The 19,191-nt window shown below is 40.6% G+C and overlaps 1 protein-coding gene across 1 annotated transcript in view; it reads left to right on the top strand.

The window, feature by feature from the left end:
- Window positions 1–19,191, top strand: part of MED12 (mediator complex subunit 12) — a 588,898-nt gene that overhangs the window by 252,530 nt on the left and 317,177 nt on the right. The window contains exon 31 of the mRNA XM_053699086.1: window positions 272–383. Within this exon, the coding sequence (XP_053555061.1) occupies window positions 272–383 (112 nt within the window). The remainder of the gene's footprint in view (window positions 1–271; window positions 384–19,191) is intronic.

Here is a 19,191-nt window from a genome sequence, read left to right as displayed (position 1 = left end):
ACGCGATTATAGTGTGTGTGTGTGTGTGTGTGTATATATATATATATATATATATATATATATATATATATATATATATATATATATATATATATATATATATATATATATATATATATAGTGTGTGTGTGTGTATATGTATGTATGTATGTATACACATAGCTATTTACAGAATATTCTCATGGGAATTAGATGTCTTGGTGCCTGGTACTGGGCACCACAGTGGTTGTGTTAGAATCTTCTTTTTTTAATATAATTATGTTTCTCCTAGCATGTCCCTGCTCAGCCAGCAGCCATTTCTGTCATTGGTGCTAACGTGTTTGAAAGGACAAGATGAGCAAAGAGAGGGGCTTCTTACCTCACTGTACAGTCAGGTGCAGCAGGTAAGTGATAATCAATTTAGTTCTGAATCCTTCATGTCTGCCTTTGCCACCTTTTCTACTCTGTCTCCTTTCTTTTTTTATGTCTTCCCTTTCTATACTTGCATTCAGACATGTTTTTTGTCATAGAACATAGCTCTGTTTTGTTGGGAAAGTATTTGACAGGTGGTGGTTTGTAAGTTCGCCATTTTTAGTGGAAGAACAACTTTTTTGGTTTTCCAAACCACAATTTTTTTTTTTGCCTGTTTTGTCATTCTAACTGAGAAGAGGATAGATTACTGGTGCTCCAGCTACTTCAATTTTAATATACAATAAATATACCAAAATATCACAAAAACGTATAAAGTGAAATAAATGTGATGTATTATTACATTTTTTTACTTCAATTTTAATGCCTTTATTTTATCCTAAGATTAGTTTAATGCATTTGACTTTAAGCACCTTGGTAGCAGTACAATTGCAATCTGAAGTTAGAGAAAAATATTTTATGGCCACCTTACTCATAATACCTTTTTTTTTTTAATATTCCAACCTATTATCCCTAGTTGGTTTTAAAACAAATTCTCATGAGTCTTATTTTTTTTTATCCCACCATTAGACAGAGGAAGCCTTTTCTTTTACAAAGATATGACGAGTCCACGGATTTCATCCTTACTTGTGGGATATTAACCTCCTGCTAACAGGAAGTGGCAAAGAGCACCACAGCAGAGCTGTATATATAGCCCCTCCCTTCCCCTCCACCCCCAGTCATTCTCTTTGCCTGTGTTATACTAGGAAGATATGGTAAAGTGAGGTGTTAGTTTAGTTTCTTCAATCAAGAAGTTTTTTATTTTAAATGGTACCGGTTTTGTACTATTTTCCTCAGGGGGATATGGAAGAAGATTTCTGCGCTGAGGTTTGATGATCTTAGCATTTGTAACTAAGATCCACGCTGGTTCCCACAAGACTTCTGAAGGTAACCATGAGACATCTTCAGTGTGGAGACCGGTTTCATGCTACAAGCAGCATTAAGGTATGTGCAGCCTTTTTTTCTGAGGAGACTTGGTGTGTCAGAACTGGCTGGCATTATTTCCCTGTATGGGAAATGGGGTAAGCAGTAAAACCTATTTTAATAAGAGGGGTGTTACTGGAGTCCCTATTTTATATTTATCAATAGTTGATATTTGGGCATTATGTGACATGGGAGACAATATAAAAAACAATGTTTTATGTTTTTTTTATTTTTGGCACTTAAAACGTATTGGTTTTATGCTTGAGGGTTATATTGTGTGTGTATTTTTAGTGCAAAACTGCATTTCCATGTGGTGTTGTTTGGGCCTACTCTGACTTTTGACCTTAAGGGGCGGAGCCTATTTTGGCGCAATTTCTTCAGGCTTAGCAGCAGCAAACAGTTACTCTGTGGCTCCTGGACTGTGTAGCTGGTCTGAAGGGTTGGAAACTTGATTTGAAGTACCCTGGGGGCAGGTAGGCGCCTGCCATCTTTTGACTACATGTTGATATAAGTACTTCTTAAGCCGTATTTCTGCCCTTGCTTCTGGGTGCAGTAATTTTTGGATTAACCAAATATATTAAGTTAAATTTGGGAATAATGTAACGTTTTTTGTGCATTTTGGAAAAATTGTTCACTTTTTCTTTTCTTAAAGGCACAGTACACGTTTTTCCTAATGTTTATTTTATGCTATAAATAAGTGTTTAAACGACTTTTATGGTATTACTAGTCTGTTCAACATGTCTGACATTGAGGTTTCTCATTGTTCTATGTGTTTAGAAGCTATTGTTCAACCCCCTCTAACATTGTGTAACTTTTGTACTGAAAGGGCTTTACAATGTAAAAAGCATATTTTAAATAAAGTAAGTGTGCCTAAGGATGATTCTCAGTCTGAAGAGAATCAGGATATGCCATCCAATTCTCCCCAAGTGTCACAACCTTTTATGCCCACACAAGCGACGCCTAGTACTTCTAGTGCGTCTAATTCCTTTACTCTGCAGGAGATGGCTGCAGTTATGTCAACTACCCTTACAGAGGTATTGTCTAAATTACCAGTGTTGCAGGGTAAACGCAGTAGGTCAAGTATTAATGTAAATACTGAATCCCCTGATGCTTTATTAGCTATTTCCGATGTTCCCTCACAGTGCTCTGAGTTGGGGATCAGGGAATTACTGTCTGAGGGTGAAATTTCTGATTCTGGGAATGTTTTGCCTCAGATAGATTCGGATGCCATGTCATTTAAATTTAAGCTTGAACACCTCCCTCCCCCTGTTGCTTAGGGAGGTTTTAGCGACTCTGGATGATTGTGATCCTATTGTGATTCCTGCAGAGAAATTGTGTAAAATGGATAAATATTTGGAAGTTCCTACTTACACTGATGTTTTTCCGGTTCCTAAGAGAATTTCGGAAATTATTAGAAAGGAATGGGATATACCAGGTATACCGTTTTCTCCCTCTCCTAATTTTAAGAAAATGTTTCCTATATCAGATACCATTCGGGACTCATGGCAAACGGTCCCTAAGGTAGAGGGAGCTATATCTTCCCTAGCTAAGCGAACTACTATACCCATTGAGGATAGTTGTGCTTTCAAGGATCCTATGGATAAGAAATTAGAGGGTCTACTAAAGAAATTATTTGTTAATCAGGGATTTCTTTTACAACCTATGGCTTGTATTGTTCCAGTAACTACTGCAGCAGCTTTTTGGTTTGAGGCTCTAGAAGAGTCTCTTAAGGTTGAGACTCCATTAGATGACATTCTAGATAGAATTAAGGCTCTTAAGCTAGCTAATAATTTTATTACTGATGCCGTTTTTCAAATTGCTAAATTAGCGGCAAAAAATGCAGGATTTGCTATTTTAGCACGTAGAGCATTGTGGCTCAAATCTTGGTCTGCTGATGTGTCATCAAAACATAAGCTTTTAGCTTTTCCCTTTAAAGGTAAGACCCTTTTTGGGCCAGAATTGAAGGAGATCATTTCTGATATTACAGGAGGTAAGGGCCATGCCCTACCACAGGATAGGTTGGTTAAAATGAGGGGTAAACAGAATAATTTTAGTTCCTTTCGGAACTTTAAAGGAGGACCCCCGCCGCTTCTTCTTCTACAAAGCAGCATGAAGGGGTGGCCCCCAATCCGGGACCGGATCTAGTAGAGAGAAGACTTTCTTTCTTTGCTCAGGCTTGGGCAAGAGATGTTCAGGATTCCTGGGCACTAGAAATAGTGACTCCCAAGAGGGTGATTTCATCTTTCAAAATTATCTTCAAACCAGATAAAGAGAGAGGCCCATTTTGGACCTCAAGTGTCTAAACAAATTTCTAAGAATTCCATCATTCAAGATGGAGAAAATTTGAACGATTTTGCCAATGATCCAGGAGGATCAATATATGACTACCGTGGATTTGAAAAATGCTTACCTTCATATTCCAATCCACAAAGATCATCATCGGTTTCTAAGGTTTGCCTTCTTGGACAAACATTATCAGTTTGTGGCTCGTCCTTTCGGGTTGGCCACAGCACCCAGAATCTTCACAAAGAGTCTCTTTTGGTGGTTCTCAGACCACAAGGGATAGCGGTGGCGCCTTATCTGGACGATATTCTGATTCAGGCGTCAACATCATCGTCATCTGACAAAATCTCACACGGACACAGTGTTGTCTTTTCTGAGAGCTCACAGCTGGAAGGTGAACATAGAGAAGAGTTCACTTGTTCCACAGACAAGCGTTCCTTTCTCGGGAACTCTGATAGACTCGGTAGCCATGAAAGTATTTCTGACGGATGTCAGAAAATCAAAGATTTTGAATACTTGCCGAGCACTTCTGTCCATTCCTCGGCCATCAGTGGCTCAGTGTATGGATCGGATTAATAGTAGCGGCAATAGACATCGTTCCGTTTGCTCGCTTTCATCTCAGACCACTGCAACTGTGCATGCTCGGTCAGTGTAATGGGGATTATGGGGATTTATCTCCAAAGATAATTCTGGATCAAGAGACCAGAAACTCTTCTTTGGTGGTTGTCGCCAGATCATCTGTCCCAGGGGACTTGTTTCCGCAGACCCTCGTGGGTGATAGTGACAACAGATGCCAGCCTTCTGGGCTGGGGTGCAGTTTGGAACTCCCTGAAGGCTCAGGGTGTTTGGACTCAGGTAGAGTCTCTACTTCCAAAAAATATTCTGGAACGGAGAGCAATATTCAATGCACTTCAGCCGTGGCCTCAGTTGGCTTCGGCCAAATTCATCAGATTTCAGTCGGACAACATAACGACTGTGGCATATGTCAATCAGCAGGGGGGAACAAGGAGTTCCTTAGCGATGATAGAAGTATCCAAGATAATTAGTTGGGCAGAGGCCCACTCTTGTCATCTGTCAGCAATCTACATCCCAGGGGTAGAGAACTGGGAAGCAGATTTTCTAAGTCGACAGACTTTTCATCCGGGGGAGTGGGAACTTCATTTGCCTCATTGATTCTCAGATGGGGCAGACTGGAATTGGATTTGATGGCATCTCGTCAGAATGCCAAGCTTCCAAGATAGGGATCCTGGTCAAGGGATCCTCAGGCCGAACTGATAGATGCCTTGGCAGTACCTTGGTTGTTCAGCTTAGCTTATGTGTTTCCGCCGTTTCCTCTCCTCCCACGCGTGATTGCTCAAATCAAACAGGAGAGAGCTTCAGTGATCCTGATAGCGCCTGCGTGGCCACGCAGGACTTGGTATGCAGATCTAGTGGACATGTCCTTTCTGCCACCGTGGAAACTTCCGTTGAGACAGGACCTTCTCATTCAAGTTCCTTTCCAACATCCAAATCTAATTTCTCTGAAACTGTGTGGAGATTAATTGCTTGATTTTATCGAAGCGAGGATTCTCTGATTCAGTTATCAATACTTTGATACAGGCTAGAAAGCCTGTCAAAAGAAAAATCTATCATAAGATAGTGCATAAATATATTTATTGGTGTGAATCCAAGGGTTACTCATAGAGTAAAGTTAGGATTCCTAGGATTTTGTCTTTTCTCCAAGAAGGATTGGAGAAAGGGTTATCAGCAAGTTCCTTAACGGGACAAATTTCAGCTTTGTCAATTCTGTTCCACAAACGTTTGGCAAATGTATCAGATGTTCAGTCTTTTTGTCAGGCTCTATCTAGAATTAAGCCTGTATTTAGACCTATTACTCCTCCCTGGAGTTTGAATTTAGTTGTTCGAGTTCTGCAAGGGATTCCGTTTGAACCTATGCATTCCATAGATATTAAACTATTATCTTGGAAAGTTCTGTTTTTGGTTGCTATTTCTTCTGCTCGAAGAGTTTCTGAGCTTTCAGCATTACAGTGTGATTCGCCTTATCTCATATTTCATTCTGATAAGGTGGTTTTACGTACCAAACTTGGGTTCCTTCCTAAGGTTGTTTCAAATAAGAATATTAATCAGGAAATTGTTGTTCCTTCCTTGTGTCCTAATCCTTCTTCTAAGAAGGAGCGTCTGTTATATAACTTGGACGTGGTCCGTGCCTTAAAGTTTTACTTACAGGCAAGTAAGGATTTCCGTCAATCATTTTCATTATTCATTGTTTATTCTGGAAAGCGTAGGGGTCAGAAAGCTACGGCTACCTCTCTTTCTTTTTGGCTGAGAAGTATCATCAGCATAGCATATGAGACTGCTGGACAGCAGCCTCCTGAAAGAATTACGGCTCATTCTACTAGGGCTGTGGCTTCCACATGGGCTTTTAAAAACGATGCATCTGTTGAACAGATTTTGGTCGTACCTTCATACTTCTATAAGATACGACGAGTCCACGGATTCATCCTTTACTTGTGGGATATTATCTTCCTGCTAACAGGAAGTGTCAAAGAGCACCACAGCAGAGCTGTCTATATAGCTCCTCCCTTGACTCCATGCCCCAGTCATTCTCTTTGCCTACTCTAAGTAATAGGAAGGGTAAAGTGAAAGAGGTGATAAAATGTTAGTTTTTATTTTCTTGAAGCAAGTTTTTTATTTTAAATGGTACCGGTGTGTACTACACAGAATGGCTGAGGAGTACTTAAGAAACTTCAGTGCGAGGAACGTTTTTCATGCTATAAGCAGTGAGGTATGTTCAGTCATTTTTTTCTGGAGAGACTGTGTTATTTCAGAATTGGCTGACAGTATCCCCATGAGGGAGAGGGTAAGCAGTAATCCTAAAGTATACAGAAGGGTATTACTGAGCTTGCATATATGGGCTATAAAAATATGGTTGACACTGATTTTAGAATGTTTGTGGGCAAACGTTTACATGATTGGGAGTGCAGATAACGTTTCTTTCATGTAATTGGCAAGAGTTAATGAGCTAGTGACATATGGGATATACAATCCTACAAGGAGGGGCAAAGTTTCCCAAACCTCAAAATGCCTATAAATACACCCCTCACCACACCCACAATTCAGTTTTACAAACTTTGCCTCCTATGGAGGTGGTGAAGTAAATTTGTGCTAAGATTTCTACGTTGGTATGCGTTTCTCAGCATTGTTGAAGCCCGATTACCTCTCTTGGAACTTTATGCAAATTATATAAAGTTCTAAATATATGTATTGTACTTATATTTGCCATGAGTCAGGTTCATGTATTTCCTTCTGCAGACTGTCGGTTTCATATTTGGGAATATAAACACTTTAAGAAATTTGTTTCTTACCTGGGGTTTAGTCTTTTTAAAATTTTGTCTACTTTGCATTTGCGGGTATTAGGCCCGCGGGTGCGTCAAATGTTAGACTTTATTGCGTCATTTTTGGCGCGGGAAATTACGTTTTTGACGCAACTTCGTCATTTCCGGCGTCATATGTGACGTCGAGACCTTTCACACGGCGGTGTCATTAGTGACGCAAGTGTGTCATTTCCAGCCAATTTTTTTCATTATTTCAATACCCCATTCATGTTTGCCTCCTGCTTTCTTCTCTATAAAGAGGCCTATGTTTTGCATTTTTCCCCATTCCTGAAACTGTCATTTAAGGAAATAGATAATTTTGCTTTATATGTTGTTTTTTTCTTTTACATTGAGCAAGATGTCCCAATCCGATCCTGTCTCTGAAGTTTCTGCTGGAACATTGCTGCCTGACATCGGTTCTACCATAGCTAAGTGCATTTGTTGCAAAATTGTAGAAATTGTTCCACCGAATGTCATTTGTAATAGTTGTCATGATAAACTTTTACATGCAGATAGTGTTTCTATCAGTAATAGTACATTGCCAGTTGCAGTTCCTTCAACTTCTAATGTGCATGATATACAGGTAGCCCTCAGTTTACGCCGGGGTTAGGTTCCAGAAGGAATGGTTGTAAATCGAAACCGTTGTAAATTGAAACCCAGTTTATAATGTAAGTCAATGGGAAGTGAGGGAGATAGGTTCCAGGCCTCTCTCAAAATTGTCATAAGTAACACCTAATACATTATTTTTAAAGCTTTGAAATGAAGACTTTAAATGCTAAACAGCATTATAAACCTAATAAAATAATCACACAACACAGAATATATAATTAAACTAAGTTAAATGAACAAAAACATTTGTTAAACAGCATTATAAACCCAATAACATAATCACACAACACAGACTTCACTTGCATTTTTCTGCAAACAGTTCTTTCTATGCATTCAAATCTGTACTGATTTACAGACAGGAAGATCTTGTTCCTTTGAAATCTACTCAATAGCTCAGGTCTGGTTAAACTGATTAATTCCAGCTTGCTTGGCTTTGCTGCAACACAAGTGGAAAGCTCCACCTACTGGCTATTTTAATAAATGCACTGCTTCTCAATGCTTTTCAGTAGCAGTCACAAGACTGAAAAAAAGGTTGTTATTTTGAAACGGTGTAAATTGAACCGTTTTAAAACGAGGGCCACCTGTACCTGTAAATTTCAAAGAATTTGTTTCTGAATCTATTATGAAGGCTTTGTCTGCATTTCCACCTTCTAATAAACGTAAAAGGTCTTTTAAAACTTCTCATTTAGCTGATGAAATTTCAAATGACCAACAACATAATAAATCATCCTCTTCTGCTGAGGATCTATCTGAAACAGAAGATCCTTCCTCAGATATTGACACTGACAAATCTACTTATTTATTTAAAAAAAGAGTATATGCGTTCTTTATTAAAAGAAGTGTTAATTACTTTGGATATTGAGGTAACCAGTCCTATTGACGTTCAGTCTAATAAACGTTTAAATGCTGTTTTTAAACCTCCTGTGGTTTCCCCAGGGGTTTTTCCCATTCCTGAGGCTATTTCTGATATGATTTCTAGGGAATGGAATAAGCCAGGTACTTCCTTTGTTCTTTCTTCAAGGTTTAAGAGATTGTATCCTTCACCAGCAAAATCTATAGAGTTTTGGGAAAAGATCCCCAAAGTTGATGGGGCTATTTCTACTCTTGCTAAACGTACCACTATTCCTATGGAAGATAGCACTTCCTTTAAGGATCCTTTAGATAGGAAGCTTGAATCTTATCTAAGGAAGGCCTATTTATATTCAGGTCATCTTCTCAGACCTGCTATTTCTTTGGGTGATGTTGCGGCTGCATCAACTTTCTGGTTGGAAAATTTAGCGCAACATGAATTGGATTCTGACATATCTAGCATTGTTCGCTTACTGCAACATGCTAATCATTTTATTTGTGATGCCATTTTTGATATTATCAAAATTGATGTTAGATCCATGTCTTTAGCTGTATTAGCTAGAAGAGCTTTGTGGCTTAAATCTTGGAATGCTGATATGACATCTAAATCTAGATTACTATCTCTTTCTTTCCAAGGTAATAATTTATTTGGTTCTCAGTTGGATTCTATTATTTCAACTATCACTGGAGGAAAAGGAGTTTTTTTGCCTCAGGATAAAAAACCTAAGGGTAAATCTAAGGCTTCTAACAGTTTTCGTTCCTTTCGTCAGAATAAGGAACAAAAACTCAATCCTTCTCCCAAGGAATCTGCTTCCAGTTGGAAGCCTTCCTCAAATTGGAATAAATCCAAGCCATTTAGGAAACCAAAGTCAGCCCCTAAATCCGCATGAAGGTGCGGCCCTCATTCCAGCTCAGCTGGTAGGGGGCAGATTAAGGTTTTTCAAGGATTTTTGGATAAAATCTGTCCAAAATCATTGGATTCAGAGCATTGTCTCTCAAGGGTATCGAATAGGGTTCAGAGTAAGACCTCCTGTGAGAAGATTTTTTCTCTCACACATTCCTGTAAATCCAGTAAAAGCTCAGGCTTTTCTGAAGTGTGTTTCAGACCTGGAGTCTTCAGGGGTAATCATGCCAGTTCCTCTTCAGGAACAAGGTTTGGGGTTTTATTCAAACCTATTCATTGTACCAAAGAAAGAAAATTTGTTCAGACCAGTTCTGGATCTGAAAATTTTGAATCGTTATGTAAGAGTACCAACTTTCAAGATGGTGACTATAAGGACTATTCTGCCTTTTGTTCAGCAAGGACATTATATGTCCACAATAGACTTGCAGGATGCATACCTTCATATTCCGATTCATCCAGAACACTATCAGTTTCTGAGATTCTGTTTTCTAGACATGCATTACCAATTTGTTGCTCTTCTATTTGGCCTAGCAACAGCTCCAAGAATCTTTGTGTGTGTGCCCTACTATCTGTAATCAGTGAACAGGGTATTGCGGTGTTTCCTTATTTGGACGATGTCTTGGTACTAGCTCAGTCTTTACATACTGCAGAATCTCACACGAATCAACTAGTGTTGTTTCTTCGGAAACATGGTTGGAGGATCAATTTACCAAAAAGTTTCTTGATTCCTCAGACAAGGGTCACCTTTTTAGGTTGCCAGATAGATTCAGTGTCCATGACTCTGTCTCTAACAGACAAGAGACGTTTAAAATTGGTTGCAGCCTGCCGGCGCCTTCAGTCTCAGTCATTCCCTTCAGTGGCTATGTGCATGGAAGTTTTACGTCTCATGACTGCAGCATCGGAAGCAATCCCCTTTGCTCGTTTTCACATGAGACCTCTACAGCTTTGTATGCTGAATCAATGGTGCAGGGATTATACAAAGATATCACAATTAATATCCTTGAATCCCAATGTACGACACTCTCTGACATGGTGGATAGATCACCATCGTTTGGTTCAAGGGGCTTCTTTTGTTCGCCCAACCTGGACTGTGATCACAACAGATGCGAGTCTTTCAGGTTGGGGAGCCGTTTGGGGGACTCTGACAGCACAAGGGGTTTGGAAATCTCAAGAGGCGAGATTACCAATAAATATTTTAGAACTCCGTGCAATTCTCAGGGCTCTTCAGTTCTGGCCTCTACTAAAGAGAGAACCGTTCATTTGTTTTCAGACAGACAATATCACAACTGTGGCTTATGTCAATCATCAGGGTGGGACTCACAGTCCCCAAGCTATGAAAGAAGTATCTCGGATACTTGCTTGGACGGAATCCAGCTCCTGTCTAATCTCTGCGGTGCATATCCCAGGTGTAGACAATTGGGAGGCGGATTATCTCAGCCTCCAGACTTTACATCCAGGGGAGTGGTCTCTCCATCCAGATGTGTTTTCTCAGATTGTTCAGATGTGGGGGCTTCCAGAGATAGATCTCATGGCCTCTCATCTAATCAAGAAACTTCCCAGATACCTGTCCAGGTCCAGGGATGTTCAGGCGGAAGCAGTGGATGCGCTGACACTTCCTTGGTGTTATCAACCTGCTTATATCTTCCCGCCTCTAGTTTTTCTTCCAAGAGTGATTTCCAAAATCATCATGGAACAGTCTTTTGTGTTGCTAGTGGCTCCAGCATGGCCACACAGGTTTTGTTATGCGGATCTAGTTCGGATGTCCAGTTGTCCGCCTTGGCCACTTCCGTTACGGCCGGACCTACTATCTCAAGGTCCGTTTTTCCATCAGGATCTCAAATCATTAAATTTGAAGGTATGGAAATTGAACGCTTAGTTCTAAGTCGTAGAGGTTTCTCTGATTCAGTGATTAATACTATGTTACAAGCTCGTAAATCTGTCTCTAGGAAGATTTATTATAGAGTTTGGAAGGCTTACATTTCATGGTGTTCTTCTCATAAATTCTCCTGGCATTCTTTTAGAATTCCTAGAATTTTGCAGTTTCTTCAGGATGGTCTGGATAAGGGTTTGTCTGCAAGTTCCTTGAAAGGACAAATCTCCGCTCTTTCTGTTTTATTTCACAGAAAAATTGCTATACTTCCTGATATACACTGTTTTGTACAGGCTTTAGTTCGTATTAAGCCTGTCATTAAGTCAATTTCTCCTCCTTGGAGTCTTAATTTGGTTCTGAGGGCTTTACAGGCTCCTCCATTTGAACCTATGCATTCTTTGGACATTAAACTACTTTCCTGGAAAGTGTTGTTCCTTTTGGCTATCTCTTCTGCTAGAAGAGTTTCTGAGCTATCTGCTCTTTCTTGTGAGTCTCCTTTTCTGAATTTTCATCAGGATAAGGCAGTTTTGCGAACTTCTTTTCAATTTTTACCTAAGGTTGTGAATTCTAACAACATTAGTAGAGAAATTGTTGTCCCTTCTTTATGTCCTAATCCTAAGAATTCTTTGGAGAGATCCTTACATTCTTTGGATGTGGTAAGAGCTTTGAAATATTATGTGGAAGCTACTAAAAATTTCAGGAAGACTTCTAGTCTATTTGTTTTATTTTCTGGTCCTAGGAAAGGTCAGAAAGCTTCTGCTGTTTCCTTGGCTTCTTGGTTGAAACTTTTGATTCATCAAGCTTATTTGGAGTCGGGTCAAACCCCGCCTCAGAGAATTACAGCTCATTCTACTAGATCAGTCTCTACTTCATGGGCTTTTAAGAATGAAGCTTCAGTCGATCAGATTTGCAAAGCAGCCACTTGGTCCTCTTTGCATACATTTACTAAATTCTACCATTTTGATGTATTTGCTTCTTCGGAAGCAGTTTTTGGTAGAAAGGTTCATCAGGCAGCTGTTTCAGTTTGATTCTTCTGCTTTTTGATTTGTTTTTTTTCTTTCAAAAGTGAAAATAAACTTATTTTTGGGTTGTGGATTATTTTCTCAGCGAAATATGGCTGTTTTTGTTTTATTCCCTCCCTCTCTAGTGACTCTTGAGTGGAAGACTCCACATCTTGGGTATTGATATCCCATATGTCACTAGCTCATGGACTCTTGCCAATTACATGAAGAAAACATAATTTATGTAAGAACTTACCTGATAAATTCATTTCTTTCATATTGGCAAGAGTCCATGAGGCCCACCCTTTTTTATGGTGGTTATGATTTTTGTATAAAGCACAATTATTTCCAAATTTCCTTTGTTGATGCTTTCTACTCCTTTCTTTATCACCCCACTGCTTGGCTATTCGTTAAACTGAATTGTGGGTGTGGTGAGGGGTGTATTTATAGGCATTTTGAGGTTTGGGAAACTTTGCCCCTCCTGGTAGGATTGTATATCCCATATGTCACTAGCTCATGGACTCTTGCCAATATGAAAGAAATGAATTTATCAGGTAAGTTCTTACATAAATTATGTTTTTTTATGAGAGACGTTTTTATGCTTTATTGAAAGGGTACACATGGCTTCATTCATGGGTATATGAACCCACAGGGCTAGGTTTTAGACCGCTCTGGTGCGGTTAATTTAGGCTGTGAGACATCGAGTGAGATGGGCGGGGCCTATTTTCGCGCCTCAGTTGCGCAGTTGTTTTTCTCAGACAAGCAGCAAGCTCCAACTCTGGTGGGCCTTTGTGACCAGTATTGGGCCAAATCGTAGGTTTAACCCGGTTTTACAGACCCCTGAGGTGCAGAGGGTGCTTTTTATTGAAATAAACGTGTTTATAATTTTCTGTTTTTTTCTGGTAAGGGTTAAGTATTCTTTTCCTTGTAGGTCAAACTTTGCTGCAAAGTTGGGATGCTTCTATCATAAAATTGGGATAATTTTATTGTTTTCAAGCAGTTTTGGAAAAAATTGTATGCTTTTTTTCTCTTATAGGCGCAGTACCGTTTTTTCAGATTGTTATTTTTTCACTAAATAAAGTGTTTTCAAGCCTGTTTGCGGTCATTACTAGCCTGTTTAACATGTCTGACATTGAGGAAAGCCAATGTTCCATGTGTTTATAAGCCATTGTGGAACCCCCACTTAAAATGTGTCCCTCATGTACTGAAAGGGCCTTACATTGCAAAGAACATATTTTAGATCATAAAAGTATGTCTTAGGATGATTCTCAGTCAGAAGAGAATCAGGTTATGCCATCTACTTCTCCCCAAGTGTCACAACCTTTAACGCCCGCACAAGCAACGCCAAGTACTTCTAGTGCGTCTAATTATTTCACCCTGCAAGATATGGCCGCAGTTATGTCTACTACCCTCATAGAGGTATTATCTAAACTGCCTGGGTTGCAGGGGAAGCGCAGTAGGTCCGGTATGAGAGTAAATGCTGAGCCCTCTGACGCTTTATTAGCCATCTCCGATGTACCCTCACAATGTTCTGAATTGGGGGTAGGGTAATTGCTGTCTGAGGGAGAGATTTCTGATTCAGGAAAGATGTTCCTTCAAATAGACTCAGATATGACGGCTTTTAAGTTTAAGCTTGAACACCTCCGCTTGTTACTCAGGGAGGTTTTAGCGTCTCTGGATGATTGTGGCCCTATTGTAATTCCACCAGAGAAATTGTGTAAAATGGATAGATATCTAGAGGTTCCTACTTACACTAATGTTTTTCCGGTCCCTAAGAGGATTTCGGACATTACTAAGGAATGGGATAGACCAGGCATTCCGTTCTCTCCCCCTCCTACTTTTAAGAAAATGTTTCCCATATCTGACACCATTCAGGATTCGTGGCAGACGGTCCCTAAGGTGGAGGGAGCTATTTCTACCCTAGCTAAGCGTACAACTATACCTATTGAGGACAGTTGTGCTTTCAAAGATCCTATGGATAAAAAATTAGAGGGTCTTCTAAAGAAAATATTTATTCATCAGGGTTTTCTTCTGCAACCTATAGCGTGTATTGTTGCTGTAACTACTGCAGCTGCTTTTTGGTTCGAGGCTCTTGAGGAGGCTCTTAAGGTTGAGACCCCATTGGATGATATTTTAGATAGAATTAAGGCTCTCAAGCTAGCTAATTCTTTTATTACAGATGCCGCTTTTCAACTGGCTAAATTAGCGGCAAAGAATTCATGTTTTGCCATTTTAGCGCGTAGAGCGTTATGGCTTAAGTCCTGGTCTGCTGACGTGTCATCAAAATCTAAGCTATTAGCTATTCCGTTCAAGGGTAAGACCCTAATCGGGCCTGGACTGAAGGAGATAATTTCCGACATCACTGGAGGAAAAGGCCATGCCCTTTCTCAGGATAAGACAAATAGAATGAGGGCCAAACAAAATAATTTTCGTTCCTTTCGAAACTTCAAAATTGGTCCCGCTACCTCCTCCCCTGCCACAAAGCATGAGGGGAATTTTACTCAAACCAAGTCTGTCTGGAGACCTAATCAGACCTGGAATAAAGGTAAACAGGCCAAGAAGCCTGCTGCTGCTACCAAGACAGCATAAAGGGGCAGCCCCCGATCCGGGACCGGATCTAGTGGGGGGCAGACTTTCTCTCTTCGCTCAGGCTTGGGCAAGAGACGTTCAGGATTCCTGGGCATTAGAAATTGTGACCCAGGGGTATTTTCTAGAATTCAAAGATTCTCCTCCAAGGGAGAGATTTCATCTTTCACGGTTGTCTGTAAACCAGACAAAAAGAGAGGCGTTCTTACGCTGTGTAGAAGACCTATATACTAGGGGGGTAATCTGCTCAGTTCCAAAAGCAGAACAGGGGCAGGGGTTTTATTCCAATCTGTTCGTGGTTCCCAAAAAAGAAGGAACCTTCTCAAGATCCTAAACAAATTTCTCAGAGTCCCATCCTTCAAGATGGAGACCATTCGGACAATTTTACCAATGATCCAGGAGGGTCAATATATGACCACCGTGGATTTGAAGGATGCGTATATTCACATTCCTATCCACAAAGATCATCACCAGTTCCTCAGGTTCGCCTTCCTGGACAGGCATTATCAGTTTGTGGCTCTTCCTTTCGGGTTGGCCACAGCTCCCAGAATTTTCACAAAAGTGCTAGGATCCCTTCTGGCGGTTCTAAGGCCGCGGGGCATAGCAGTGGCGCCCTATCTAGACGATATCTTGATTCAGGCGTCAACTTACCAACTAGCCAAATCTCACACGGACATCGTGTTGGCTTTTCTAAGATCTCACGAGTGGAAGGTGAACATTAAAAAGAGTTCACTTGTCCCTCTCACAAGAGTTCCATTCTTGGGAACTCTGATAGACTCGGTAGACATGGAAATTTTTCTGACGGAGATCAGAAAATCAAAGATCTTAACCACCTGCCGAGCACTTAATTCCATTTCTCGGCCGTCAGTATGGAGGTAATTGGACTAATGGTAGCGGCAATGGACATAGTTCCGTTTGCTCGCTTGCATCTCAGACCACTGCAACTATGCATGCTCAGACAGTGGAATGGGGACTATGCCAATTTATCTCCTCAGATAAATCTGGATCAAGAGACCAGAGACTCTCTTCTTTGGTGGTTGTCACAGGATCATCTGTCCCAGGGAATGTGTTTCCGCAGGCCCGCATGGGTCATAGTGACGACGGACGCCAGCCTATTGGGCTGGGGTGCAGTCTGGAATTCCCTAAGGGCACAGGGTGTGTGGACTCAGGAGGAGGCTCTCCTTCCAATAAATATTCTAGAACTGAGAGCGATATTCAACGCACTTCAGGTGTGGCCTCAGCTGGCTTCGGCCAAATTCATAAGATTCCAATTGGACAATATCAGACAATATCACGACTGTAGCATATATCAATCATCAAGGGGTAACAAAGAGTTCTCTAGCGATGATAGAGGTTTCCAAAATAATTCGATGGGCAGAGACTCACTCTTGCAATCTATATCCCAGGAGTGGAGAACTGGGAAGCGGATTTTCTAAGTCGACAGACTTTTCATCCGGGGGAGTGGGAGCTCCATCCGGAGGTGTTTGCACAATTGATTCATCAATGGGGCACACCAGAATTGGATCTGATGGCATCTCGTCAGAATGCCAAACTTCCTTGTTACTGGTCCAGATCAAGGGATCCCCAAGCAGTACTGATAGATGCTCTAGCAGTACCTTGGTCGTTCAACCTGGCATATGTGTTTCCTCCTTTTCCTCTCCTTCCTCGTCTGCTTGCCAGAATCAAACAGGAGAGGGCTTCGGTTACTTTGATAGCACCTGCGTGGCCACGCAGGACTTGGTATGCAGACCTGGTGGAAATGTCATCTCTGCCACCGTGGAAACTGCCACTGAGACAAGACCTTCTCATTCAAGGTCCGTTCCAGTATCCAAATCTAGTTTCTCTGCGGCTGACTGCCTGGAGATTGAACGCTTGATTTTATCTAAGCGGGGATTCTCTGAGTCGGTCATAGATACATTGATTCAGACACGAAAGCCTGTCACTAGGAAAATTTACCATAAGATATGGCGTAAATATCTTTATTGGTGCGAATCCAAAGGCTACTCATGGAGTAAGATCAGGATTCCTAGGATTTTGTCATTTCTCCAAGAAGGATTGTAGAAGGGGTTATTAGCTAGTTCCTTAAAGGGACAGATATCTGCTTTATCAATTTTACTGCACAAGCGTCTGACTGATGTTCCAGACGTTCAGTCGTTTTGTCAGGCTTTGGTTAGAATCAAGCCTATGTTTAAACCTATTGCTCCACCATGGAGTTTGAATTTAGTTCTTAAAGTTCTTCAAAGGGTTCCGTTTGAACCTATGCATTCCATAGATATTAAGCTTCTATCTTGGAAAGTTCTGTTTTTAGTTGCTATCTCTTCGGCTCGAAGAGTTTCTGAGCTATCTGCATTGCAATGCAACTCGCCTTATCTTGTTTTCCATTCTGATAAGCTGGTTTTGCGTACCAAACCTGGATTCCTTCCTAAGGTTGTTACTAATAAGAATATTAATCAGGAAATTGTAGTTCCTTCTCTGTGTCCTAACCCTTCTTCTAAGAAGGAGCGTCTGTTACACAACTTGGACGTGGTTCGTGCTTTGAAGTTTTACTTGCAAGCGACCAAAGCTTTCCGTCAAACATCTTCTCTGTTTGTTGTCTATTCTGGAAAACGTAGAGGTCAAAAAAATACGGCTACCTCTCTTTCTTTTTGGCTGAAAAGCATCATCCGGATAGCGTACGAGACTGCTGGACAGCAGCCTCCTGAAAGGATTACAGCTCACTCTACTAGAGCGATGGCTTCCACATGGGCTTTTAAAAACAATGCTTCTTTTGAACAGATTTGTAAGGCTGCGCCTTGGTCTTCCCTTCATACCTTTTCCAAATTTTACAAATTTGATACTTTTGCTTCTTCGGAGGCTATTTTTGGGAGAAAATTTCTTCAAGCAGTGGTGCCTTCTTTTTTAGGCATCTGTCTTGTCCCTCCCGTTCATCCTTGTCCTGTAGCTTTGGTATTGTATCCCACAAGTAAAGGATGAATACGTGGACTCGTCGTATCTTATAGAAGAAAAGTAAATTTATGCTTACCTGATAAATTGATTTCTTCTATGGTACGACGAGTCCACGGCTCGCCCTGTCATTTTAAGACAGATTATATTTTTTGATTTAAAACTTCAGTCACCTCTGCACCTTTTAGTTTCTCCTTTTTCTTCCTATACCTTTGGTCGAATGACTGGGGGGTGGAGTCAAGGGAGGAGCTATATAGACAGCTCTGCTGTGGTGCTCTTTGCCACTTCCTGTTAGCAGGAGGATAATATCCCACAAGTAAAGGATGAATTCGTGGACTCGTCGTATCATAGAAGAAATCAATTTATCAGGTAAGCAAGCATAAATTTACTTGTTTTCCAAATTTTCCAAATTTGATACTTTTGCTTCTTCTAGGGGAAAGGTTCTTCAAGCAGTGGTGCCTTCCGTTTAGGTTCCCGTCTTGTCCCTCCCTTTCATCCGTGTCCTATTGCTTTGGTATTGGTTTCCCACAAGTAAGGATGAAATCCGTGGACTCGTCATATCTTTGTAAAATAAAACTAAATTTATCCTTACCTGATAAATTACTTTATTTTACAATATGACGAGTCCACGGCCCACCCTGTTCTTTTTAAGACAGTTTTTCTTTTTTTGTAAACGTCAGTCACCTCGGTACCTTTTTAGCCTTTCTTTTTCTCTTCCTATACCTTCGGCCGAATGACTGAGGGTGGAGGGGAAGGGAGGGGCTATATATACAGCTCTGCTGTGGTGCTCTTTGCCACTTCCTGATAGCAGGAGGTTAATATCCCACAAGTAAGGATGAAATCCGTGGACTCGTCATATTGTGAAAGAAAGTAATTTATCAGGTAAGCATAAATTTATTTTTTTGGGCTGTGTTCCACTTATAAGCCATTCATTCCACTGGTAAATTGTTAAAGGGACATAATACTCATATGCTAAATCACTTGAAATATGCTAAATCACTTGAAACTGATGCAGTATAACTGTAAAAAGCTAACGGGAAAATATCACCTGAGAATCTCTATGTAAAAAAGGAAGATATTTTACCTCACAATCTCCTCAGCTCAGCAGAGTAAGTTCTGTGTAAAAAGTTATACTCAGCTGCAGGTAAAAAATAAATAAATTAACAAATGAACAGCAGCCAATCGGCATCAACAGTGCTGAGGTCATGAACTGTGATCTCATGAGATTTCACTTAACTCTCATGAGATTTCATTGTAAACTTCCTTAAGCTGAATAGGGAAATAAGATGAGTGTGCACGTAAGCTCGCTCCTTCCGCTGTCCTGGGACAGACATACTGATTTGCTGCTTAGAAGTCCTTTACAATGGGATGTAGCTACTGAGAAACTTTTGAAGTAAAATA

The sequence above is a fragment of the Bombina bombina genome, chromosome 1 (genome assembly GCF_027579735.1).
Source record: "Bombina bombina isolate aBomBom1 chromosome 1, aBomBom1.pri, whole genome shotgun sequence".
NCBI classification, from domain to species: Eukaryota; Metazoa; Chordata; class Amphibia; order Anura; family Bombinatoridae; genus Bombina; species Bombina bombina.
Note: the sequence above shows the minus strand (reverse complement) of the source record. Positions and strands in the feature narration are given on the sequence as shown.